The following is a 25900-nucleotide window of genomic DNA, read 5'->3' as shown; positions in this document are numbered from 1 at the left end:
CAGTTAACAGTTCATCAAATAAATACTGAGTAATAATATCATTGCATTTTAATATTTATCCTCTTGTAAATACGTGTATTTATGTGTCTGGTTTGAAGAAATGCATACTTATACAGTGATTTTAACACTTTCCTATGTTAAGAGCATTTCAAAGAACCCAATTTACCAAGAAACACTTCGATTGTTATCAGGAAGTGGTGCTGTTTCATTCAGGATGTGACGTTCCACTTCACTGTCAACATGCAAGATGGCGTCCCATCACAGGCAAAACGCAGCTGGTCGGAGAAAAGTTCAGGTAAAATTGGATTACTGTTCATTTCAAATTAGTTCCTGTAAATACGCAAGTACAGGACTTCTACCTCTTGGCGTTTATTCTATTTGGCTGAAGTAGTATTACGATTCCGTTAAATGTATTGAGTAGATGCATGGCAAAGGGATGAGAAAGCTAGAGCAGGTTGTCCACGTTAATCAGTGCAGCTTCGTGCGCAAGGGGCTCATCGGTGCTAATAGGCGAGCTAATGAGCTAGCAGACAACAACTTTAAAGGCATACATCTTAAGTTATTCGTTTGTTTGTTTTTCTGTCAAAACCAGTCTGTCAGCACTCAGTTGGACTGGTTGTCATTGAATGTGAAAACACCATAGCATCCCTTGCCCTAGCAACGAAGAGCTACAGTACCTGCCTGTTGCAGTTATCAAATCAGAATTAGGCATGGTTGTATTGAATTTAGGACAGAGCCGAAATGTTCTGTTATTGAAGAGCGTTTGTTTTAGTAGAGTTCTACACAATTTACGATGTATTGTCAAGGGACCACGCTCCGCACCGCTCTGTGAGTAGTAATGGGAAGTAAATGCATGCTTTATGAATTCCTGCATTATCTGTGCTCTTAGGTGTCGTATGTCATACGAGATGAGGTCGAGAAATACAACCGCAATGGGGTGAATGCACTACAGCTAGACCCCACCCTGAACCGACTTTTCACGGCAGGAAGGGACTCTATCATTAGGATTTGGAGTGTCAATCAGCACAAGGTATGCCTTCCTTTCAGACATAATGCACAATGCCATTACACTATTTTACCATAAGCATTCCAGTCTTGTCGAAGGTCTCGGTCAAAATCACTCTCGTTTCAGCAGGATCCCTACATAGCTTCAATGGAGCACCACACAGATTGGGTCAACGATATCGTTCTCTGTTGTAACGGAAAGACTTGTGAGTAAAGGCATCATCGTTATCTGCCATCACATTGTAAACAGTGTGACTACACGTACAGGTGTTCGTGATACACATGAGAATAGCGCTTGAGATTTAGTCAAACAGGTGCTTGCGGTCATTTCCTGCTCTCATATGCGTGAATGTTGTTTTCATGCAGTGATCTCAGCCTCTTCAGACACCACAGTGAAGGTGTGGAACGCACACAAAGGCTTCTGCATGTCAACGTTACGGACCCACAAGGTTGTATTTCAATGGATGTAACTGCACATATACAGAAATATAGCTGTTGCCTCTTGATGTTATTATTTTCCGATATAAGTCGTAAAAATCCTTACTGAATTCATGGAGATGCTTTTAAAACAGAAAGGAAAAGAACCGTACCTGCATGATCACAGTAATTAGCTCACCTCATGTCCAAAAATGTTCTTCTGTGTGATCCATACAGATGTATATGTGCTGCTATATGATGTGTAATGCATGGTGTTTCATGGCACAGGACTATGTCAAAGCCTTAGCATATGCCAAGGATAAGGAACTGGTGGCTTCAGCTGGGCTGGACCGGCAGATCTTCCTGTGGGACGTCAACACCCTCACAGCGCTCACCGCCTCCAACAACACAGTCACCAGTGAGCAGCTCCTTATCCTGGCCTCGCCTCTCTGCCTGTTACACGCACTTGATCCTTGCACCCATTAAGTGCACCTTAAAATAGCCCTTTTGTGACAGTAGACAGTGCAGTCATTACTGAGCGGTGTTTACAGTTTATCTTCAGCCCTCAAACTCTCTGTCTGTTTGCACTCACTTCTGCCCTCAGTGTTGCTCCCCCTGGTCTTGTAGTAGAGGGATGCACAACAAGACCTCCAATTCAGAATTCATTAGTTCACCCCTAGTACTGACCCTTTGGATACAAATACACATGACTTAAAGTTCTCAGCCACTGAACCAAGATTCAGGTATAGGTCAGGCCATTTCAGATTTCAAAATAGGTTTATTTTAATTGTAATTTCTGGTATCTTCAGTCACATACATTTAGCTTATTTTTTGGCTGTGGCTGGTATTAACAATGTAGAATGGCTTTGTGGTGATGCTCATGTTTCTTGACTTTGCTCTTGATTCAGCCTCTTCCCTAAGTGGAAACAAAGACTCCATCTACAGTCTTGCAATGAATCAGATGGGAACGGTCATTGTGTCTGGCTCCACAGAAAAGGTTTGACTGCTGATTTGTTCTGAAAATAACTCCCTTTGAAGTAATTAAATTAATATAAAGATCCATGCACAACTACAGTATCAATGACAGAATAGCTTTCATTAAATCTGGTGTGTTCAGGTGTTAAGGGTGTGGGATCCCCGTACCTGTGCAAAACTCATGAAGCTGAAGGGACACACAGACAATGTGAAGACATTACTGCTGAACAGAGATGGCACTCAGGCAAGTACTTCAGCAGCACTTTGCTATCAGAGCTCATAGATCGAAAAGCCCACTTTGTTGCTGGTAATAGTGTTATTGAAATTAAGATTTTGCTGTCTTATCTCAGCTCAGGTCTATACCGCTGAACCCATCTTGTCTTGTTTCCCCGTGTTGCGCAGTGTCTTTCTGGTAGTTCGGACGGCACCATCAGACTGTGGTCTCTGGGCCAGCAGAGATGCATCGCCACCTACAGGTTTCACGATGAGGGAGTGTGGGCCTTGCAGGCCAACGAGGCCTTCACACATGTCTATTCTGGTGGCCGCGACCGCAAGATCTACTGCACAGACCTGCGCAACCCTGACCTCCGAGTGCTCATCTGTGAGGAGAAGGCCTCTGTGTTGAGGGTACGTGAGGGGGGACCGAGAGATGGTTTGTTGTCTCAGATACTTATTTGTAATTGAATGACTAGTCGCTGGACTAGGCACATACCAGTTATGAGAAAGATAAAGTAATGCCTCAGAATATTTTGAGCAGTATTAAAAAAAACCTTAGCTGTTTTTTCTCATTAAAATAATCTATAATGCCTCTAATTGGCTAACGTATTTCGGTGTCTTTCAGGTGTATGTCTAGACTGTGAATTTCTATGTCAATATAGCAATGCAATTTATATTAGAATCAGTCAGGACTCAAAGGGGGTGTTTGTAGTTCTCAAGGGCAAGATGATATGAGTTCAATGAAAATGAAACCCCTCCCCTCTCTGCATGCTGTCCCTCTCTAGATGGAGCTGGACAGGTCAGCTGACCCTCCTCCTGCCCTCTGGGTCTGCACCACCAAGTCCTCAGTCAACAAATGGGTAAGCATTCTAGAACCATCTTAACTATGTGCAGCATGTCAGGATACTGTGGAGTCCATTTCTAAGGCAAGAGATGGTGGAAGTAAAAGCAGTGATTCTGCCATGTTCAAATGTCCTTGCCGAGCACCAGTATATGATGCAATGAATATATTCACAATCAACCCGACCATTGTAATCATTGAAAGTTAAGTTCAGTACTGTATGCGTAAAGTAATGTGTCTGTGAGTGTTATGTCTACAAACTTACTACGTCTTCCCCCCCCACCCCATATCAGTCACTGAAGGGAATGCACAACTTCCGCGTATCTGGTGACTATGACAACGACTGCAGTGCCCCCCTGACCCCACTATGCGTGCAGTCTGAGCAGGTCATCAAAGGTAAGGCAGTGGAGTGGGAGGGACCGCATGTTATACCATCAGCCATGGTGACCACCACACAATGGACCACTAATCACTAATCACAATTTCAGATAGAAACTTGAATACTAAATGGCATGTTGTACTATCTCTGTATAAGTATACTCTGATTGGTTTTAAAGCTGCATACATTCAAAAAAGTCCACTCAATCTGCCAGACTGGCCAACTGCAGCCTTAATCAGAATGTGATGTATTTGTGTGTGCCAGGTGGTGCCAGCATTGTTCAGTGTCACATACTGAATGACAAGAGGCACATCCTCACCAAAGACACCAATAACAATGTGGCATACTGGGACGTCCTCAAGGTGAGGAGAGGAGGGGAGGAATTCCCTCTACTTGTCAAAGTGACACACAAAATAGTATTGAAACGGCTGACAATTGCTCTATCTGACGTTTGTGCGATATGTTTGCCAGGCTTGTAAAGGGGAAGACCTTGGTAAAGTGGAGTTTGATGAAGAGGTTAAAAAACGATTTAAGATGGTTTATGTCCCAAACTGGTTCTCAGTTGATCTCAAGACCGGGGTAAGAATGTTTTTGTCATTAAGGTATTTTGTTTGAGTTGTTGCCTTGCTGCTGTTGCACTAGCCTTAATGTAAGTATGCAGTGATAATGTGAAGAGATACATTGATTAGAATGAATGAATGTTTGTTACAGTAGGTAGAGCTGTAGTGGACAATAAAGAGTGGATTTGTCATGTGTGCTAGATGCTGACCATAACACTGGATGAGAGTGACTGCTTTGCTGCCTGGGTCTCTGCCAAGGACGCAGGCTTCTCCAGCTCGGACGGCTCTGACCCAAAATGTAGGTTTACATGCCTGTCACCTTTACCTAAACTTTAGTGTCACAGTCGAAAATGTAAAGTAAGCTTTGCCTGCTTCTTCTCCCCCCCCCCCCCCTCTCTCCCTAGTGAACCTGGGCGGACTGCTGCTGCAGGCCCTGCTGGAGTTCTGGCCCAGGACCCACATCAGCTCCATGGATGAAGAGGACAATGACGTGAACCATGGTAACGCCCCGCCCTGCGCCCTGCACCCTGCACCTGCGCCCTGCCCACCCACACCCAGCTGCTCCGCTCACTCAGGTCAAGAGGTTCCCATTTGAAGCCCATGTGATGAAGACAACACAACATGGCCACATTGGCATCCTTATACTGAACCAACAAAACACTCTGACCCAGATTAAAGCACAGTGAATCATAGTCATTAGGCACTACATGCACAGGAATGGAATTATTTTGTTTTGTTTGAAAACTAAATGTAGGTATCTGTCATTGTTCTGTCCATGATGTGACTGCACTGTGCTAGTTATGAGGGTTTACACTGACACTGAAAGACCTCTTGCAATTGGAAAATGATTCTGAACACTCATTCATCACTGGCAGTAGCGGTCATCTGATCATCATCTGTTCTGTTTTCTCTAGTGAATGGGGAGCCGGAGAGTCGCATGCAGAAAGGCAACGGCTACTTCCAGGTTCCTCCCCACACACCGGTCATCTTCGGAGAGGCAGGGGGGAGGACTCTGTTCAGGTGTGTGGTCCACCTCAGGGTCATTACCCTGTGTCCCTCAGTCATCACTGATGTAGTCTCTGCAGCAGTTTAATGCTAACATTATTTTGTTGTCTTTTCAATTCAGAAAGAAGAGTTAGAATAGGTTAGCTAGAGCATATAGCATGATCTTAAACATGCATGGAGCAGTTGAAATGCATTTCAATGATTTGATTTGACTAGACTCAACCCCTTTACTTCTCTGTGGGCATGCAATCTAAAGTAACCTTTTAGAACAAGAACTAAGCAAAGCATAGCATCTACTATAACTGTATGGTTCCCACGTCATTGGCTATGCCAGACAAGCCTAATCACTAATCAGCCATCTTGCCATTCTTCCTCCCTCAGGTTATTGTGTCGAGACTCAGGGGGAGAGACTGAGTCTATGCTGCTCAACGAGACGGTCCCTCAGTGGGTGATTGACATCACTGTAGATGTAGGTGTCCTTTCACTGCCCGATTAAAACAAACATTATAATCCTTTGCCCTACACTGACCTGAAGACACCAAGCAATTTTTCTTAAATGGTTTGATGTAACAAGACTCATGCTGTGATGACACCACTAACAGGAGTCTGTTGCACGGTTCTTCTCTCCTCTTTCCAGAAAAACATGCCAAAATTCAACAAAATCCCCTTCTACCTCCAGCCACATTCATCCTCAGGCGCAAAAACACTGAAGAAGTGGGTAGAATTCAATTCACTTTCACAACCACTGCTCAGTTTAACTTCATTAATAATAATAATAATAATAATAATAATAATGACTATTATTCATTTTTGGGGGGATAAAATCTTTGGAGACACAGGTGTGATGTGCGTGGCCATTTTGACTAGCTCATGGGTTTTGTGCGTTGTGCTGCAGGGACCGTCTGTCGGCCAGCGACATGCTGCAGGTGAGGAAGGTGATGGAGCACGTCTACGAGAAGATCATCAACCTGGACACGGAGTCCCAGACCACCAGCTCCTCCACCAATGACAAGGCGGGAGAGCAGGAGAAGGAGGAGGACGTGGCCATGCTGGCCGAGGAGAAGATCGAGCTCATGTGCCAGGACCAGGTCTGTGGATGGAGCGCCATCTAGTGTTAGAGCAGAGCTAGTGTTAAGGGCCGTTCACACCAAGAACGATTACGATAACTATAAATAAATATCGCTCTCGTTAATATGAATGACAACGTTCACACATAAACTATAACGATAACGACATGAAGAACGATATCGTTGCTGATCACTTTCAGAGCGACATTCTTTATCTTGATAGTCATCACAGTGGAGGTAAACTGTCTAGTTGGCTTTGCTTATGTCAAGCAAACACATGTGAAAGTGTGCAGTAATTTGAGACATTATGAAGGGAACATGTTTGATGGTTGGTGACAGGATTGTCATTGGTGGCATGTTTCTAGAGGTTGAAGATGAATCTTTTCTTCCATGCGTCTCTTCTCAGGTGCTGGATCCCAGTATGGACCTGCGAACAGTTAAGCATTTCATCTGGAAGAGTGGTGGTGACCTGACTCTTCACTACAAACAGAAGCCCACGTGAGGGGCCCCGGGCCCCAGAGGCCTCAGAGGACATTGAAGGGACCTGCATGGCTTTCCACCTGACACACACACACACACACACACACACCAACACACACACACACACACACACACATACATATGAGGGCCCTGGGGTTGCAAGATGTAAGAGACCAATACTTGCCGCCTCCTGACACACACACAACCCCTCTATGCTTTGCCTTCATCCATGCACTGGCCAATGGGAACGCTTCCTAGAGAGCTTCCTCAGTGATGGAGAAGCTTCTGGAAAGGTGGACTCCTACCTGTTGGCAAGGAGACATTCACTGTGGGGGAACTGAGCCATCGCCATGTTCAGCAGAGAGAATTCTCAGACTGAAATACAAACATCTTTTAACCTCTTGATTTGATCAATTTTTAACCCAACCCCCCTTTTTTTTGCCCTCCCTGTGTTGATATTGTAAGTATTTTCAGTTGGATAGCATTGTTGGTTATTTGCAGGACCATTGCTCACTCCATGTCGTGGACCACTGTGTGCATGGAGGGGTCTACATTTCCACCACATTCCTGGGCCTGGCCCTTGTTTGACCAGATCAGGCCACTGTGGCTTCATTTTAGACCAGTGTATAGTTTGATGGTCATTGTTATGTGGGGCTCTTGGCCTTCTTTCCATTATCAGTGGGCATGGAAGACATTCACAAATCTTTTTTCTGATCTCTCTCTTTTTTTTTGTATGATTGTGTACAGCATACCTTTTCTTTTTTTCTTATGAACATTCTCTAAGTTATTCATTTGTTTTCTGGAATTTATTACTTTTATTACTACAGTATAGTATAAGGAATGGACGTAAAACCTACCAAAAGACAAATGAAGGTAGGAAGAAGGCACTGACTAACAGGCACTACATCACACACATACTGTACACACACACACACACACACACACACAGAAAGTATTTAGCATTAGTGCACTCGAAACACTCCAGTTGGATGACGGGAATGTTGTAGACCAGTTAATCAGTAATCATGATCGGTTGATTGATCGGTGCCTACAGAATGACATTACTGTATATTTGTAAATCAAAGTCAGTTTAAGTGGAAGACAAGGTCTTAAAAGGACTATGTTGAGCCAGTTCCTGAGAGGGACTATATGATGAGCATTAAATTTGTAATAAATAAAGGAGTCTTTTAAATGAACTATTGGTTTTGTATGTTATGTTTTTACGTTTGTCTTAGTCCTAATTTGTTTCTGGTACATACTACTGTCTAAATAGGTTTGGTGTCCAAGGAGATTCAGGTTGGAGTTGAACTTGAGGTGATTTCCCCAACAACCAACTCTTCTCTCTCACTCATTTCTTGTTCTCTCTTCACTGTCTAATAAAGCCAGGGGCTTTCTTTTTTTTTTTGAAAGATTTATTTTTGGGCTTTTTATGCCTTTATTTGGACAGGACAATAGAGAGAATGACAGGAAGTGAGTGGGAGAGAGAGTCGGGGTGGGAACTAAAAAGGACCACGGGGCGGGAATCGAACCCGGGTCGCCAGCATACTGTGCAGGTGCCCCAGCCAGTTGCGCCACTGCCGGGGCCTAAAGCCAGGGACTTTCTAATAAGGAGACGGCACTCAACGAATCTCCCATACATGGCATGACATGGCAGTCGTCTACACACACTCTGCCCCTTCCGTTGCCAAACGCTGATGTGAATACAGCGTGCCAATCATGTGGTATGTTGTGAATACATTGGGCCCATCATGTGTTGTGATTTCGCAGCTGGAGTCAGGTTGGTGTCGGTGGTTGGTGAAGCCCTGTGCACATGCAGTTCTACCCGAAAAAGATACCCGGTAAGTGCCCAAAATGCATTGCAATACAGCCACCGGATGGAGAGACTTGCCTTAAACGTCTGATAAAGCGCCCCCAACCCCCCCCAAAAAATACATTCTTTATGTTGATCTTGATCTTAGCACACATATGGGTGAAGTGTTCTTAACTGGTCAGCCCCAAGGAGCTGTTCATGTAATGTAATGAGGCTCAGGCTTCTTCTAAAGAGCCTTTAATCTTTCTGTTGTGCATTGTAGTGTGCTATGTTTTCGGAGGAAAAACACATTTAGTTCAAAAAAGACACCGGAAATCTTTCTTTCCATAGATCGACTGTATAAGAATGCTACTTATAGATCAGTGTGTCAGAGAGTACTGAACTAAAACACCAAGAAACTGAGGCAAAGTAATGCAGGCACTATTTATTGTTTACATAGATAATGCACACCTATCTAAACATGATACAGAACACAGTATGCCTAATTCCAGTATGCACAATGAGGTTACATCCTTAGTAAACAATAACTCACTCAAAGAACTCAAAGTAACTCCCTTTGAAAGTTGTGCAATGTTTTCAAACTTCTCAAAAGAATTATGGATGTGTATTTCATTTTCAATAAACCTGTGTCCCATGCCGCTGCTAAGCGCTGTAAGGACAGTGCAGGACCCATAGCATGAACTAAATGTTTTACGTCAACGTGTACCGTGTCCTAGAACACAAAAAACGATGACCACTGACCACTTCCTGAATTACACAGTGGAAATTCACACAGCTAGTCTGAAGAGCAAAGAGTTGAACCTGGGAGTACACGTTTATATGCTAAGCTTACAGCTTTCTGATAAGGCACAGATTAATTGGAGTCTACAGTCTGCAGTTCAGTTTTGCAGAGGGTTATTTCAGCTCAACAACAGCCAATCAAATTACATCCCTTTAGTCCATGCTCTGGTAGCTGATTGGCTGAAAATATTAATGGCTTGGTCAAGGTCACTGTATTTGTTTCCCAATTCCAGAGCCTGATGGATATACTATGAGGGGACATTAGTTAGTAGTAGTATGTTGAGCTTTATGCCTGAAGGCAAACATTCATCATAGATTAAATGTTTTAAATTTAATAATATTTTAAATCTGAACGTTGTTGTGTAAAAATGGTCAATGGTCTATATACCACGGAGGCTGTTTCAGCCAGCACTTTTATTACTGGTAGAGCATCAGCATCAACTTCAATCTCTCAGTATTTTAACATGCTCATTCACTAGGTGTAATACCCAACCGCTACGCTAAAACAATACAGGTGATGATCAATCGGAAATGTTTGGTCTGGCTGAAAAGCCTTCCAGGAAGTGTGTGGCATATCAGCAACTGTTCAATTTAAACTGTAAACAAAATGGCAAGCTACAAGGCAACGGACATGAACTGTTGCATCTGTTTGCCGAATCTGAACGCATCTCAGGCTTTAGTTTTATAGTATACCCCTGTCTGGCCTGTCTGCAAGTAACAGAGTTGTTTTAGCACAAGCCCTGAAAGGACAGCTAAGGACTGTAAGGAGTCATTTGAATTAAAAAAAAAGTCCTGAAATGAAGACTGATACGCCCATGATTTTTAGGAGTATCTCTTAAATCCGCCTCTCAGTAGCTATTTCTATCCTAAAAAAGAAAAACCAAACACTTGACTTGTATCAGACAAAAGTAACGTTTAAAACAAGTAAACAAGACAAAGTATGACAAAATGGTCTACAATGCACATTGTGTTTACAGCCCATGGGGATCCATACCTCCATGTATTATGTGTAATAGGATGTCTGACCCGAATTAACTTCAAACTGCTAAAAAGTGTGAGTGGCACCTTCATTAACATGGTGGCATCTTCTTCAAACAAATTGAACATCTTGATTTAATGATAGACATATTCATCTGAGTTAGGCCTCAAAACACAGGGAAATTACAAGATTCACACAGAAAAGTCTCATTTTGTGTTTTCTTAAAAAATAAATTAAATTAAAAAATAATCATCCAGTCGCACATTGAATATTAAATATTAAAGCATGACACTTTCAACATATGTACTTGTTAGCATGATGTTAGGAATTATAGTCTTATAGTAAGTCTGACTTTTAAGGTCATGATAGAGTATGTTACCATGACATTAAATAAATCGTCAGTTTTCCCTCTTTCCCCCCTGCACACATTTGAGGCTACATGGAGAGAACGGTTCTTACGCTTTCCTGTAAGAACCGGGGTGAGGCGCTGGTTCAGCCAACATGGAGGTGAGGTCGGTTGGCTCTCCCCAGCCCAGTGCGGTGCGGTGTGGTCTCGCCCTGCACCCCTGTGAGGGGCGGCTCCCTCAGGCCGTGGCCTGGCTGAGCCTCTGGATGGAGTCTGCCAGCTGCAGGCAGTGGAGGACCCGCTTCTGCTCGGCCTGGAGCTGGGCAGGGGGCAGCTGGCCAGAGAGCTTCTGGCCGAAGAGCACCATGTCCTGCATGAAGAGGCCCACAGGCTCCCTGGGGGCGTTTGGGAGCGCCGTCATGGAACACGAGTCAAAGCGGAAGTTGATGGCCTTGGCCCGCGGGAGGTTCGGTCCACGTTCCTCGACCCAGGTGATGGACCTGTGCCAGGAAGAACCATTACACAGCATTAGAATGAGTGAGTGAGTGAGTGAGTGAGTGAGTGAGTGAGTGAGTGAGTGAGGGAATTATATCAAATTATTGAAGTCCTTCAAGTAAGTCAGTTCTGTGACCGATTTCTCCAATGGGATTATCTAGTCTCACACAATCAATCTATTTCTTCCTTTCAACTCATTTAATGAGACGTATGCTAATATTTTTAATTGGAATTTCCAAACAATGTACCGCACAATTATGTCAATAACTGTGCTAATGGACATCTGCACGACACATTTATTTGTACTTATCTCCCTCAACAATGGAATTCTCTTCTCTGATAACCTGCTACCTTTGAAGTAGTTCCCGTATCACACTCGAATATTAATTCGCCAAACTCGTTGCGAAGTTTACAGTTTTGTTCAATCGCTAACAAGCGTTTGTCCATTCAGTTGACACATTTTCAAAACTCTAAACACAGTTAGCACAGCATCGGTCTTTTGTGGCCATACCATTCACACATGTCATGTTGTTTTCACACAGTATGCAGTCAGTGAATACATTTTCACAATGCTTACATTTTCTTAACAGACAAACTATACCTCCCAACAAAATAATGGATCGTTTTTGTATTATTTTCGAATGTTAACACACAACATCCCACAATAGTTAAAACAATATTCCAAACCTTAGATACAGTATAAAAACCTCTGCTTCTGCAATGTTATCAATTCAAAAGCAATATATCTCAGCTGATAATAAACAAACAATCGAATAATTGACACACAGATGATTTATGTTGGGTAAATTGGGCCAACCACTGATTCCAGTCTATCTTAGATTCAGTGGCAGGGGTTATTGCTCTCTATTTACATTGACACTTTACACAGTAAAAAGAGGAGGTGGTGTTTTTGGAAGCAGAAACAGATGTCTGGAATGTCTGGACGAGGAAGAGTAAGAGTAAGAGGCCCAGGGAGAAGACAGGCCCAGTGAGAGATGCAGTGAGAGGTGCAGGAGCACTGAGAGGAGTAGGTGCAGAGATTAGACACAGTAATTAGGGCCCGAGCACCGAGGTGCGGCCACTGAAAGTGGCTGCACCGGAGGTGCAAGGCCCTATTGTTTTTGCTCAGATTATTCTTATTAGGGCCCGAGCACCGAGGTGCGGCCACTGAAAGTGGCTGCACCGTAGGTGCAAGGCCCTATTGTTTTTGCTCAGATTATTAGGGCCCGAGCACCGAGGTGCGGCCACTGAAAGTGGCTGCACCGTAGGTGCAAGGCCCTATTGTTTTTGCTCAGATTATTCTTCTTATTATTATTATTATAGTATAATTATCTTACCAGTAACATTTTTCACCAATTTGGCATGCTCTAAAACTCTTGCAATTTAGCTGGCATATGTAGAATTGCATTTGATACTCAGACACAGAGCTGTGGCCTAGGGTGTGGCTCAGGGACTCTATAGCGCCACCTAGCGCGCCGTCTACTGTGGTTGACACATACATTCACGGAAATGAACCAAATTTGGTGGACATGTGTGTTGTATTATTCTGAACAAGTTTTACATTCAAACTATATAGTGAATCTTAGAAGAATTTGAATTATGTGAGATTTTCTGATTTTTGCACATCATGTATTTTGAAATACTTCTCCTAGACGGTTTATCGAAATTATGTCATTTAAGCACTAAAATGATCTTGAGGGGTTGCCTGAGAGGAATTGCGACCAGATTTTTGAATTTCAAAAGTATATTGAAATGGCGAAGGTTTGAATCTAGGTGTCTTATAAAAGAAACAAAAAGTTGGTGTTATAGGCAGAAAACAGTGACTAATGTGGATGAAATTTGATGGAGTATTAGTTAGTGTGTTTGTAGTGACAGTCATATACAAAGTTTTGAATTTGGTGTTGTTTGTGTTTTTTAAAAGCGCATTAATGATTGTGGTGGACACAGTTTTAGCTAAAATATTTTGAAGCGAGTTGATGAATAATTATAATCATATCAACCTATGCTGCCATTTTGATTTCAACCATGTTAACAGAAAGTGAGATATTTAGGTTTATTAGGTTTTTATAGGTCTGTGTGCCTAGCCGCGCACGGTCTGGCTCCCTCACTGTTTCCCTCCCCCCACAGTTCTTTCCACCCCTCCCCTCTCTCCCAGCTGGATGTCTCTCTAACCTCCCCCGCTTTCCACATAGAGACTCAGACACAGACACAGACACAGACACACACACACACACACACACACACACACACACACACACACACACACACACACACACACACACACACACACACACACACACACAGACACACATACACACACACAGGTTTGAACCTAGGTGTCTTATAAAAGGAACAATAAGTTGGTGTTATAGGCAGAAAGCAGTGACTAATTTGGATGAAATTTAATGGAGTATTAGATAGTGTGGTTGTAGTGACAGTCACATTCAAGTTTTGATGTTGTTTGGTGTGGTTGTGATTTTGTCACTTATAATAGCATATTAATGATTGTTGACACATAGTTTTACCTAAAGTATTATGAGATGAGTTTACAAATACTAATAGTCATATTAACCTATGCTGCAATTTTGACTTTAAACACATTAACAGAAAGTGAGTTATTTAGGGTTATTTGTTTGATGCCCTAGGGAATGAAACTCAATTGTCTGTAAAAGTCTCTCACTCATTTGACATTCTGTGGTCGAGAGCACTGTCCCCGCCCACTACACCATGTGATTCGTTAGTCAGTGCAGATCCAGGCGACCCCATAGAAGTCTCAGTCAATGTAGCTCTATACTGAGTGTTTTCGTGGATTTATATCGTGGAAACAGTGCAATCATTTTGACTTTTTGTCTACGGAGTTATTCTTGAAAGTAAGGTAACCGTTTTGTTGAAACGCAACTTTGCAAGCTATTTGATGCGGTTCAATAAGTTGGCTAAAGCGCTCGTTTCCTCCATCTAGCTAACTCCAAGTGATGCATGTTAGTGATATGGTGTTTACTAGCTAGTTTATCTCAGCTTACAAATAGAGCCTTAATAGCCTAGGTGACAGCCTAACTAGGCCTACTGAAACATAATCCAAACTTTTGACAGTTGTAAAATGTAACGTGAAGTTCAAATGTGTCACTGTTTGGGAGTAGCCTGCCGTTTGGGAGCTAACGTTATAGCAAGGCAGGTTTTTGTCACGTTCGGTAATTAACAAGTCCCAGTGCGATAACGAACGTCAAATAGCCTACTGTAGTTGGTCTTGTTTGAAAAGGTCTAGCGGAAAACACAACAGGCACCTAGGCCTAGGGCCAGCCGTAGTAAATTCGACCTGGTTTTAAATCTTGGCCTAAGCTAGCTCGCTAAGCTAGCTCGCTAACTCCAATTGATGCACGTTAGCGATATGGTGTTTACTAGTTTATTTTAGCTTACAAATAGAGCATTGATAGCCTAGGTGTCAGTTTAACTCCTGAAACATAATCCAAACTTTTGACAGATGTAAAACGTAATGAGAAGTTCAAATGTGTCACATTTTGGGAGTAGCCTACCGTTTGTGAGTGGAAGCTAGCTAATGCCTTTATTAGTGGAGGACGTAAGTTTGAAACCACAACGAACTTACTCTGCCTAACTGAAGGAGGACGTTTCTCCATGGACATCTAGAAAGCAGGAGAGAAGATGACAGAACTAGAACTGGCCGTCTGCTTAGCTTTCAATCAAGGTAAGAACATTTCCCTGCAGTGCAAGGCAGGTTAATGTTATTCAGTTGTGGTGATTAATTGCCTTTAAATTGAGTGAACCATCTATCTATTCAAAATAATCTAAACGTTTCCCCTATCTGGAAATACGTTAGTTTGGTGCCACCGATTCATATGAGCAGTCGTGCAATGTGTGTGTGATCCAAGTGAAACCATACGAGGCTAGAAACAACCATATTTTTCAAACGATTGATTCCTGCAACTAATACATGCAAACAGCATAGGCAGACTGCCTAATCTTAGTTTTTGAAACGATTGAAGATGGTATGAACATAGTTTATCCCTTTGGATGCGTTTGCAAACATGCTCTGGGTAGACTTCAAAACGTTTTTTTTATTATTTGATCTGCCATCACTAAGCCTAGTTAAATTAGGCTATAGGCCTATGCATTAATAACCTTGCCTATGATGGACTGAGAAATTTGCTGTCGACGTTAGGCATGAAACGGTAGGCTCAAATTATTTATTTAAAAGACGTAATTTATGAAGTTGTTGTTGGCTTTGCCACGCGTTCGCATCCAGTTTGACGTGTCCGGATTTTCCGATAATGACAGCAATCTCGTGATGGCAATATTGACTTTTAATTTCTGCGCGTGTAAACTAGTCTAGGCTACAGTGCCTGAAATTAGCTGTGACAGACTAGCCTACTGGTTTTCAGTTTTAGCCACAAAGCCTGTCTACCCTAGGTCAACTCAATTGTTTAGTTATCACCTTGGCATTTCGCGTTTTTCCAGCCTTATCTCCGTGCGCCCCATGTCATTCAAGACGTCATTCAAAACATATTTCGGGATAGCCATCTCACTATGAGAAAACGTATGACGACAGTGCTAAGAGATTAACACATTGGCATGCTTGGTAAACTTGTCTTGCACATAATATTGAGCTGATTTTTTTAGTGAAAATGGCCTGTAGCATTGTGCTGATAGATGAAAAAAGTCGCCTATTTAAAGGCACAGTTTGAATTTTAATCCTAGCTCTCCATTTAGTGTGTGCACTTGAACAAATGATGTAGCTTATAACAGTAGGGCCAGACATTTGTTTTTAGGAGGAAAGGTGATGGACATATTACTTTGGATAGGAAGGATAGGGAGTGGTGCAATTTGATTTTCTTTGGAACTTAAATATCATCAAGCAACCTCTTCAAACAGCATCAATATATCAATAGGCCTATTCACTATTATATTGTACAGGACTAGAGCTAGAGGACTAAGGGGGTAGGCTATATGTTATCAAGTAGGTCTATATTAAAACATGTAGTCAACATTATAACTTTATGTTGGTTTAAGTGAAAACAAAGCATGTCATGAACTAGGAAAATCCATGGTTCTACATCATTGTTGGCAAAATGATCATGATAGCTGCCCTACATATTTCAGCCATATCTGGTTTAGTCTTGAGTAGGCCTAGGCTACTTTGCTATAAATTAGTCAAAGACTTATTACAATATAGTCTATGTATATCTATATATATCGAGGGCTGAGAACCACAGGGGCGTAAGTGACATTTCACCAACTTTACAATAGAGCCAAAACAAATCTAACTGCTTATGTTCACAGTTAAAGACCTTTGGTTTTTGTTTTAGTCAATCATTTAATATTTATAAATATTTTACTTCTATAATTGTGTCAGCTAAAAAGAGCTCATCAAGAGCTTTCAGGTGATGTATATAACTCAATTTTGACCAAAATGTCACTTACGCAACTGCCCCTTTGGTTCTCAGCCCTCGATATATGTTATAATGTTTATATGTATCACAGTTTATAAACAGTTCTCATAAAAGTCATCTGATGTTATCATTTAAGGGGTCATTTTTGAAAACTTTCTCCTGAGGGTGCTGGGTATATTTTCCTCTTTTTTGTCCTTTGCCAATCACACCCCTGAAATATGGTGTGAATCAATCTCATCGAGTGCTGTCATTAAGAAAAAGAACAAGGAAACTTGATATGACAGGGCAGCAAACACTCATTTTCTATGCCCCATTCAGTTAACCTAATGATAGTTGCTGGTTCAGTATTCGGCTAAGGTTGTATCAAATTTCCTGGTTCTTTATCCTACAGTGACCTCAAACAACAGGGCTTTGAATTTGTTCACACACAATTTCAATACTGGAAAACTGGTCTTGAAAGTCCTTAAAAAGTGCTTGAATTTGGCCATGACAATGGTGTACAAAACCTGTGCATGTAAATTTAACGGTCTATCGTAGCAATAACAGCAACATTTTCTTTTATTTGGACTTCGAAAAGACTTTTTATGAGGAACATTTAAAACCCTTGAACTAATAAAGTAAATTAAGTGAGAGGAAGTGTGTGGACCTTTCACTCTTTTTTTGAACATTTAAAACTCTACAATTTATCTTCGTGGCAGAAGGCGTACTTTAGAAATTTCACAGACAAAATTGTTTTTGCTACCCCTAGTCAGAGACAAAGCTCTGGTCTAGGGTGTGGCTTAGGGACTCTATAGTGCCACCTAGCAGATTGTGTTGTGGTTGACGTGTACATTCACGATAATGAAGCAAATTTGGTGGTTTTACGTGTTATTGGTGTCGCTACTGAAAGATAGAGCTCTGGCCTAGGGTGTGGCTTAAGGACTAAGCGCCACCTAGTTTGTTGTCTGTTGTGGTTGACGTGTACATTCATGAAAATGAACCAAATTTATTGGACTTCTTTCGTATTGCTATCGCTAGTCAGAAAAGGAGCTCAGGCCTAGGGTGTGGCTTAGGGACTCTATAGCGCCACCTAGCGTGTTGTCTGTTGTGGTTGACACATATATTCACGAAAATTAGTCACATTTGGTGGGCATGTGTGTTATTGCTACAGCTAGTCAAGGACAGAGCTCTGGCCTAGGGTTTGGCATAGGGACTCTATAGTGCCACCTAGCACGTTGTCTTTTATGGTTGACACATACATTGACACAATTAGGTAGGCTTGTGTGTTATTGCTACCGCTAGTCAGGGACAGAGCTCTGGCCTAGGGTGTCGCTTAGGTACTCTATAGTGCCACCTAGCATGTTGTCTTTTGTGGTTGACACATATATTCACAAAAATGAACCAAATTTAGTGGGCATGTATGTTGCTCATGCACAGGCACACCAACCCACACATGTTGCTTTGTTAGATTCCGAAATGTCACAGGTCTCCGCACCGCAGGTGCTCGGGCCCGCCATCGCCGCTTGCGGCTATATTTATTATTATTATTATACTTCTATTCCTCTTACCCTTAACTTTTTCGCCCTTTTTCACCAACTTGACATGCACTAAAACTCTTGTAATTTGGCATCTAGATGTGGAATTGTTAACTGTACTTAGAGACAAAGGTTTGGCCAAGGGTGTGGCTCAGGGACTGTATAGCGCCACCTAGCGTGCTGTCTACTGTGGTTGACGCATACATTCACGGAAATGAACCAAATTTGGTGGACATGTGTGTTGTATTATTCTGAACAAGTTTTACATTTAAACTATATAGTGAATCTTAGAAGAATTTGAATTATGTGAGATTTTCTGATTTTTGCACATCATGTATTTTGAAATACTTCTCCTAGACGGTTTATCGAAATTATGTCATTTAAACACTAAAATGATCTTGAGGGGTGGCCTGAGAGGAATTGCGACCAGATTTTTGAATTTCAAAAGTATATTGAAATGGCGAAGGTTTGAATCTAGGTGTCTTATAAAAGAATCAAAAAGTTGGTGTTATAGGCAGAAAACAGTGACTAATTTGGATGACATTTGATGGAGTATTAGTTAGTGTGTTTGTAGTGACAGTCATATACAAAGTTTTGAATTTGGTGTTGTTTGTGTTTTTTAAAAGCGCATTAATGATTGTGGTGGACACAGTTTTAGCTAAAATATTTTTAAGCGAGTTGATGAATAATTATAATCATATCAACCTATGCTGCAATTTTGATTTCAACCATGTTAACAGAAAGTGAGATATTTAGGTTTATTAGGTTTTTATAGGTCTGTTTCCCTAGCCGCGCATGGTCTTGCTCCCTCACTGTGGCTCACCCACTCTCCCCCTTCTTGTCTGTTTCCCTCCCCCCACAGTTCTTCCCACCCCTCCCCTCTCTCCCAGCTGGATGTCTCTCTAACCTCCCCCGCTTTCCACACAGAGACTCAGACACAGACACACACACACAGACACACACACACAGACACACACACACAGACACACACACACACACACACACACACAGACACAGACACACACACACACACACACACACACACACACACACACACACACACACACACACAGAGTCAAGAATGACAGTGTGATGCAAAGTAAAAGGTAAAGAAAAGATCATGTGTATAAAGATTTTACTCAGGTCAAGTCATTTTTGTGATAGAATTGGGGACTGACTAAGTCAGACCCAAGTTCTAATCCTCATAAAAATGCTTGGTTGGAATGGCATGTAATAACCAGAATACAGTAAAGTCATGTATTTTGAAACACTAGTCCTAGACGGTTTATCGAATCAAACCAAGGGTTTATCAAATCATATATCAGCAGTAAAATGATCTTGAGGGGTTGCCCAAGAGGAATTGTGAAGTATATTGAAATGGTGAATGTTTGAATTGGGGTGTCTTTTAAGACAGAAAAAGGCCGCAAGGGGCATGGATGGGCCCAAGCACCTGTAGTCTGTGACCCAAATTTGGTGCGCTTGTGTGTTGCTACCTCTAGACTGAGACAGAGCCCTGGCCTAGGGTGTGGCTTAGGGACTCCTGGTCACTCACTCACTCACTCACTCACACACACACACACACACACACACACACACACACACACACACACACACACACACACACACACACACACACACACACACACACACACACTCTCACTCACACACACACACTCTCCCCCCCCCCCCGTTGAGGCAGCCGTGGCCTACTGGTTAGGGCTTGGGGCTTGTAACAGGAGGGTTGCCGGTTCAATCCCCAACCAGTCCACCACTAAAGTGGTTCTTATCCTCACAAAAATGCTTGGTTGGAATAGCATGTAATAACCAGAATACAGAAAAGTCAAACAATCATGACTTAGTTACGTTTTGTTTACATCAAGACACACACACACACATTAAAAACAGCAACAGGTTTTATGAATTCAATGATCTGAAGCAAAGATATTGATGTAAGCCTTACAGATGCATGATTTACAGTACACCATATCAACACACTGGTTATCATCTCAAATTTGAACTACAAATATGGATACAGAGATAGAGCTCTGGCCTAGGGTGTGGCTTAGGGGCTCTATAGTGCCACGTAGCGCGTTGTGTACTGTGGTTGACTCATATATTCATGAAAATGAACCAAATTTAGTGGGCTTGTGTGTTATTGCTACCACTAGTCAGAGACAGAGCTCTGGCTTAGAGTGTGGCTTAGGGACTCTAGAGCGCCACCTAGCGCATTGTCTGTTGTGGTTGACACATACATTCACGAAAATGAACCAAATTTGGTGGGTATGTGTGTTATTGCTATAGCTATTCAGAGACAGCGCTTCTGGCCAAGGGTGTCTTAGGGACTGTATAACGCCACCTAGCGCATTGTCTGTTGTGGTTGACACACACATTCGCGAAAATGAACCAAATTTGGTGGGCTTGTGCGTTATTGCTATCGATAGTCAGAGATAGAGCTCTGGCCTGGGGTGTGGCTTAGGGACTCTATAGCGCCACCTAGCATGTTGTCTGTTGTGGTTGACACATACATTCAGGAAAATTGACCAAATTTGGTGGGCATGTGTGTTGCTCATGCACATGCCCACCAACACGTACATGTTGCTTTGTTAGATTCCGAAATGTCACAGGTCTCCGCACCGCAGGTGCTCGGGCCCGCCATCGCCGCTTGCGGCTATATTTATAGTATAATTATCTTACCAGTAACATTTTTCACCAACTTGGCATGCTCTAAAACTCTTGCAATTTAGCTGGCATATGTAGAATTGCATTTGATACTCAGACACAGAGCTGTGGCCTAGGGTGTGGCTCAGGGACTCTATAGCGCCACCTAGCGCGCCGTCTACTGTGGTTGACACATACATTCACGGAAATGAACCAAATTTGGTGGACATGTGTGTTGTATTATTCTGAACAAGTTTTACATTTAAACTATATAGTGAATCTTAGAGGAATTTTAGTTATGATTATGATTATGATTTTTGCACATCACGTATTTTGAAATACTTCTCCTAGACGGTTTATCGAAATCATGTCATATCAGCACTAAAATGATCTTGAGGGGTTGCCCGAGAGGAATTGCGACCAGATTTTTGAATTTTTGAAGTATATTGAAATGGCGAAGGTTTGAATTATGGCGTTTTATTAAGAAACAGGAAGTTGGTGTTATAGGCAGAAAAAAGGTTAGGAATTGGATGTAATTTGGCAGCTACATGTGGAATTGCTTCTGCTAGTCAGAGACAGAGCTCTGGCCTAAGGTGTGGCTTTGGGACTCTATAGCGCCACCTAGCAGCATGTTATCTGTTGTGGTTGACACAAACATTCACGAAAATGAACCAAATTTGGTGGACTTGTGTGTTATTGCTACTACTAGTCAGAGACAGAGCTTTGGCCTAGGGTGTGGCTTAGGAACTCTATAGCGCCACCTAGCACATAGTCTGTTGTGGTTGACACATACATTGATGAAAATGAACCAAATTTGGTGTGCTTGTGTGTTATTGCTATCGCTAGTCAGAGACAGAGCTCTGGCCTAAGGTGTGGCTTCGGGACTCTATAGCGCCACCTAGCAGCATGTTATCTGTTGTGGTTGACACAAACATTCACGAAAATGAACCAAATTTGGTGGACTTGTGTCTTATTGCTATGGCTAGTCACAGACAGAGCTTTGGCCTAGGGTGTGGCATAGGGACTATATAGCGCCACCTAGTGCGTTGTCTGTTGTGGTTGACACATACATTCACGAAAATGAACCAAATTTGGTGGACTTGTGTGTTATTGCTATCGGTAGTCAGAGACAGAGCTTTGGCCTAGGGTGTGGCTTAAGGACTCTATAGCGCCACCTAGCGCATTGTCTGTTGTGGTTGACACAAACATTCACGAAAATTAACCAAATTTGGTGGGCTCGTGTGTTATTGTTTTTGCTAGTTAGAGACAGAGCTCTGGACTAGGGTGTGGCTTAAGGACTCTATAGCGCCACCTAGCACATTGTCTGTTGTGGTTGACACAAACATTCACAAAAATGAACCAAATTTGGTGGGCATGTGTTTTGTTATAGCTATTCAGAGACAGAGCTCTGGCCGAGGGTGTGGCTTAGGGACTCTATAGCGCCACCTAGTGTGTTACCTGTTGTGGTTGACATACATTCACGAAAATGCATCAAATTTGGTGAGCTTGTTTGTTATTACTGTCGCTAGTCAGAAACAGAGCTCTGGCCTAGAGTGTGGCTTAGGGACTATAGCGCCACCTAGCAGATTGTGTGTTGTTGTTGACGCATACATTCAGGAAAATGAACCAAATTTGGTGGGCATGTGTGATATTGCTATAGCTATTCAGAGACAGCGCTTTGGCCAAGGGTGTCTTAGAGACTGTATAGCGCCACCTAGCGCATTGTCTGTTGTGGTTGACACACTCATTCACGAAAATGAACCAAATTTGGTGGGCTTGTGCGTTATTGCTATCGATAGTCACAGATAGAGCTCTGGCCTAGGGTGTGGCTCAGGGACTCTATAGCGCCACCTAGCGTGTTGTCTGTTGTGGTTGACACATACATTCAGGAAAATTGACCAAATTTGGTGGGCATGTGTGTTGCTCATGCACATGCCCACCACCACGCACATGTTGCTTTGTTAGATTCCGAAATTTCACAGGTCTCCGCACCGCAGGTGCTCGGGCCCGCCATCGCCGCTTGCGGCTATATTATTGTGTTTTTTTTTGTATCTGGGCTTTTTGCTGTTGTTTTTTGTTCAGGATGCTCTTGTGCTTCATGGATATTTTGTTCACTGCAATGCTTTACAACTTTTTCTGTTCTATCATAGTCTACTGTAAACAATATTTATACTGCACCTCCTGTAGGCCTAGTGAACAGTAAAAAAAAAAAAAAAAGATTTGCTTTTTATTGGAATGCATTTGAATGTGAACATTACATCTGGACATACAGTTCCCAACCAATAAATGTAGGGTAAAAATGCTGGATTGCATGTTTTGCATGCAAATACCTGTAAAACTGAAACATAAAAGTCTATGCAGTTTTTGTAATGTCAACAGTGGCCAGTATTTTGAAACCTAGTGTACTCTGATTGACTGCATGTATCTTGTGAAGTGAAAACAAGCTTCATTCTTTGACAAAATAACTTCATTTTGAGTCAGGTTTCCAGTGTTTTGGTAAAGTTAGTGTGTGCAGAGAAATGACGAGTTAGTGTATATGTAACAAAATGTGGTGTAACAACACGCAATGTGCTTTTGAGAGGAAAATGATCCATTTGGCCAATTGTGTTTTGTAGGTGTGAGTCTGTGTTTAGAGTTTTGAAAATGTGTCAAATGAATGGACAAACGCTTGTTAGCGATTGAAAAAAACTGTAAATGAACTGTCACGTTGCATCCAAGCTGAAATACAGACGTGCAGAACCATAGTAACATTGTAGCATGACGGAGGTGGATTGTAGCTAGTTTATGCCATGTAGGCTATAAAAGTAGCGATCTTTCAAAGTTAAAGTTAATCAGAATCCTGGGATATGCCCGCTTGACAACGGGAGAGATAGAACTAACGACTGGCTTTTGGCCGTAGCAACCAGCCATTTAGAACTAACGACTGGCTTTTGGCCATAGCAACCATCCATTTAGAACTAGTAACGGCAGTTTTGTCCTGCAAGTAGAAAGTTGATATGTGGCAGAAAGTAGTCCCACAGTCAAGACAGTTTTAGCGATGTTAACGGACGCAACGGTGTAATAAAACTATGTTCTAAATATACAGGTTATGAATACAAACGGGAGATAAGCGGGATAACGGCCTTCGAGGTCGACCGGTTCGATGGTTTGCTTCGCACGTCGCCGGAGTTCTAGACCTCCACCTAGCCATTATTTCCATCGAATCGGTCACCTCGTCGGCCGTTATCCCTTACTTAATTTGTGGCTAAGCAATGTCCTCCATTTCTCGGCCTATGCGCTTCTAAGGTCCCTCGTTCCCCGTGTGGGCCACCTACTTGTGCTCCATGGTCTGCAGCTGCGCGGTCATCTTCATGTAGCTCTTCTCCTTGTCCTCCACCAGGCTGGCGGAGCTCACGCTCAGCTCGCCAAACAGGTCCACCAGCCAGGTGAGGCGGGCGATGCCGCTGAAGGCGGCGAAGCCGAAGTCGGCCTTCAGAGGACCCCCTGCAGGAGACCACAGAGAAAGGGGGCGCATCAGCCAGGTGTGTGGTCATCCAGTGTGTGGAGAGTCATATGTGCACACATCAACTGTGCTTAGATGATGCGTAGATGAACTACGGTCTTAAAAAAAATACACATCCTCCTTGGATCTTGGCTATTGGATGTTTGTTCAGTCACAGCATAATTTTCTGCCAACTGATTCGAATCGAGTCACACTTGATTTTTGTTTTATTATTATCTATTTCAGAGCATTTTTTTTTCAGCAGGACAGTGTACTTTGGTGTACCTGTGAAGTGTAGGGAGCCCTCCTCCAGTTTCTTCCCAGCCACATCCTTCTTCAGTTGCTTAAAGTCCGGAGTGAACAGCTCAATATGCTCCTCGTGCAGGATCAAACCTGGCAGGTGCAGTAGAGAACACACACACACACACACACACACACACACACACACACACACACACACATACACACAAATCAGTGACAACATTTACTGTTGACACTGACAACCAGCTTCCTGTTCATGGAACTAAAAAGCTTTTCATTTAGTCTAGGGATACACTTAACTCATATATGGGAAACTAGTCCTGAGAGTATTTTTATTTGGCACACACACACAAACACAAACACACACACACACACAGAGCTGTTTCTATAGTGACCCTTGTCTGACTGACCTTTCTGCTGGGCGAGGTCGTGGAGTTCAGCTGCGGCTTTGTAGTTAAGGGTCATGGGATACTCCACAGCCACGTGCTTCCCTGCCTCCAGAAACCTCCTGCAGCAACAGCACAGGACAACACACATCATTACAAACCACACAGGGAGCGAGTCATGACACACTCCCTCACAACTGACACCGTCTACTTCAGTGGTTCTGGCTTGTTGCGAATTGGCCTTTATTCTCATACACATTCACATACACTTTTACACTGAGAAATGATGCCTCCTAATATCATAAACTAGGATTTAAAGGAGAAATCCAGCTGTCGGTATAAAAAACCTTAAACAATCGGTTTTACGTCGCACTCTGTGAGTATGTAAATGGGAGCTCACGGACATGCCCCAAGAGTGTAGTGCTATAATTACCAGGCTGCCTTAGCTACTGGCTGTAGCAACTTGAGCTAGGTAAAACCACATGTTTTCGCTTTTTTGTTTGTACTGACAGTACTCAGTTAACCTGACTTTCGCCAGATCCTGTAGTTCGCTGTCTGCTTCACACAAGGATCTGGGACTTCTCGATAGGAGATGTATTTATGAAGGCGGGTCCTTGTAAAACATCCTCGCATGTGATTTGATAAACCACTTGCCTGTTATCTTGAATGACGTGCTAGGCTTCTTCAAGCTCTTGCCAAACCCGGTCGGAAGAAGAGTAAAAACATCCTTGCACCAATAAATGTCTTCAAAACTATTCTCTGTTAATCTTTTAAAGAATGAATACTCGATAGATTCGACAAAACGGTTGAAATAGCAGAATCAATGTCAGCACAAGACTCCTC

The 25900-nt window shown here is 42.6% G+C and overlaps 2 protein-coding genes across 2 annotated transcripts in view; one reads left to right on the top strand and one right to left on the bottom strand.

The window, feature by feature from the left end:
* Window positions 1-233: 233 nt before the first annotated feature.
* wdr48b (WD repeat domain 48b) lies at window positions 234-8141 on the top strand. The gene is made up of 19 exons (XM_062517397.1): window positions 234-295; window positions 890-1030; window positions 1136-1211; window positions 1372-1454; window positions 1711-1840; window positions 2331-2419; window positions 2540-2641; window positions 2800-3024; window positions 3399-3473; window positions 3748-3850; window positions 4098-4195; window positions 4305-4412; window positions 4595-4691; window positions 4798-4893; window positions 5308-5413; window positions 5780-5867; window positions 6036-6112; window positions 6294-6486; window positions 6872-8141. Exons 1-19 carry the CDS (start codon window positions 248-250, stop codon window positions 6965-6967), a joined length of 2031 nt encoding a protein of 676 aa, XP_062373381.1. The 5' UTR covers window positions 234-247; the 3' UTR covers window positions 6968-8141.
* A 1023-nt stretch (window positions 8142-9164) lies between these two features.
* The window catches only part of blvra (biliverdin reductase A), a 26831-nt gene continuing 10095 nt past the window's right edge, over window positions 9165-25900 (bottom strand). The window contains exons 4-7 of the mRNA XM_062517393.1: window positions 25082-25179; window positions 24696-24803; window positions 24244-24412; window positions 9165-11360 (exon numbers count right to left, since the gene is read on the bottom strand). Of these exons, the coding sequence (XP_062373377.1) occupies window positions 11099-11360; window positions 24244-24412; window positions 24696-24803; window positions 25082-25179 (637 nt within the window). The 3' untranslated portion in view covers window positions 9165-11098. The remainder of the gene's footprint in view (window positions 11361-24243; window positions 24413-24695; window positions 24804-25081; window positions 25180-25900) is intronic.

Source organism: Sardina pilchardus, chromosome 2, assembly GCF_963854185.1.
Source record: "Sardina pilchardus chromosome 2, fSarPil1.1, whole genome shotgun sequence".
NCBI classification, from domain to species: domain Eukaryota; kingdom Metazoa; phylum Chordata; class Actinopteri; order Clupeiformes; family Clupeidae; genus Sardina; species Sardina pilchardus.
Note: the sequence above shows the minus strand (reverse complement) of the source record. Positions and strands in the feature narration are given on the sequence as shown.

What these genes read in the sequence shown, in the direction of transcription:
- wdr48b (XM_062517397.1), top strand. Translation starts at nt 248, where the DNA reads ATGGCGTCCCATCACAGGCAAAACGCAGCTGGTCGGAGAAAAGTTCAG. An exon ending in GGAGTGTCAATCAGCACAAG is followed by an intron (nt 1,031 to 1,135) that starts GTATGCCTTCCT and finishes TCGTTTCAGCAG; the next exon opens with GATCCCTACATAGCTTCAAT. An exon ending in TGTCTGGCTCCACAGAAAAG is followed by an intron (nt 2,420 to 2,539) that starts GTTTGACTGCTG and finishes TGGTGTGTTCAG; the next exon opens with GTGTTAAGGGTGTGGGATCC.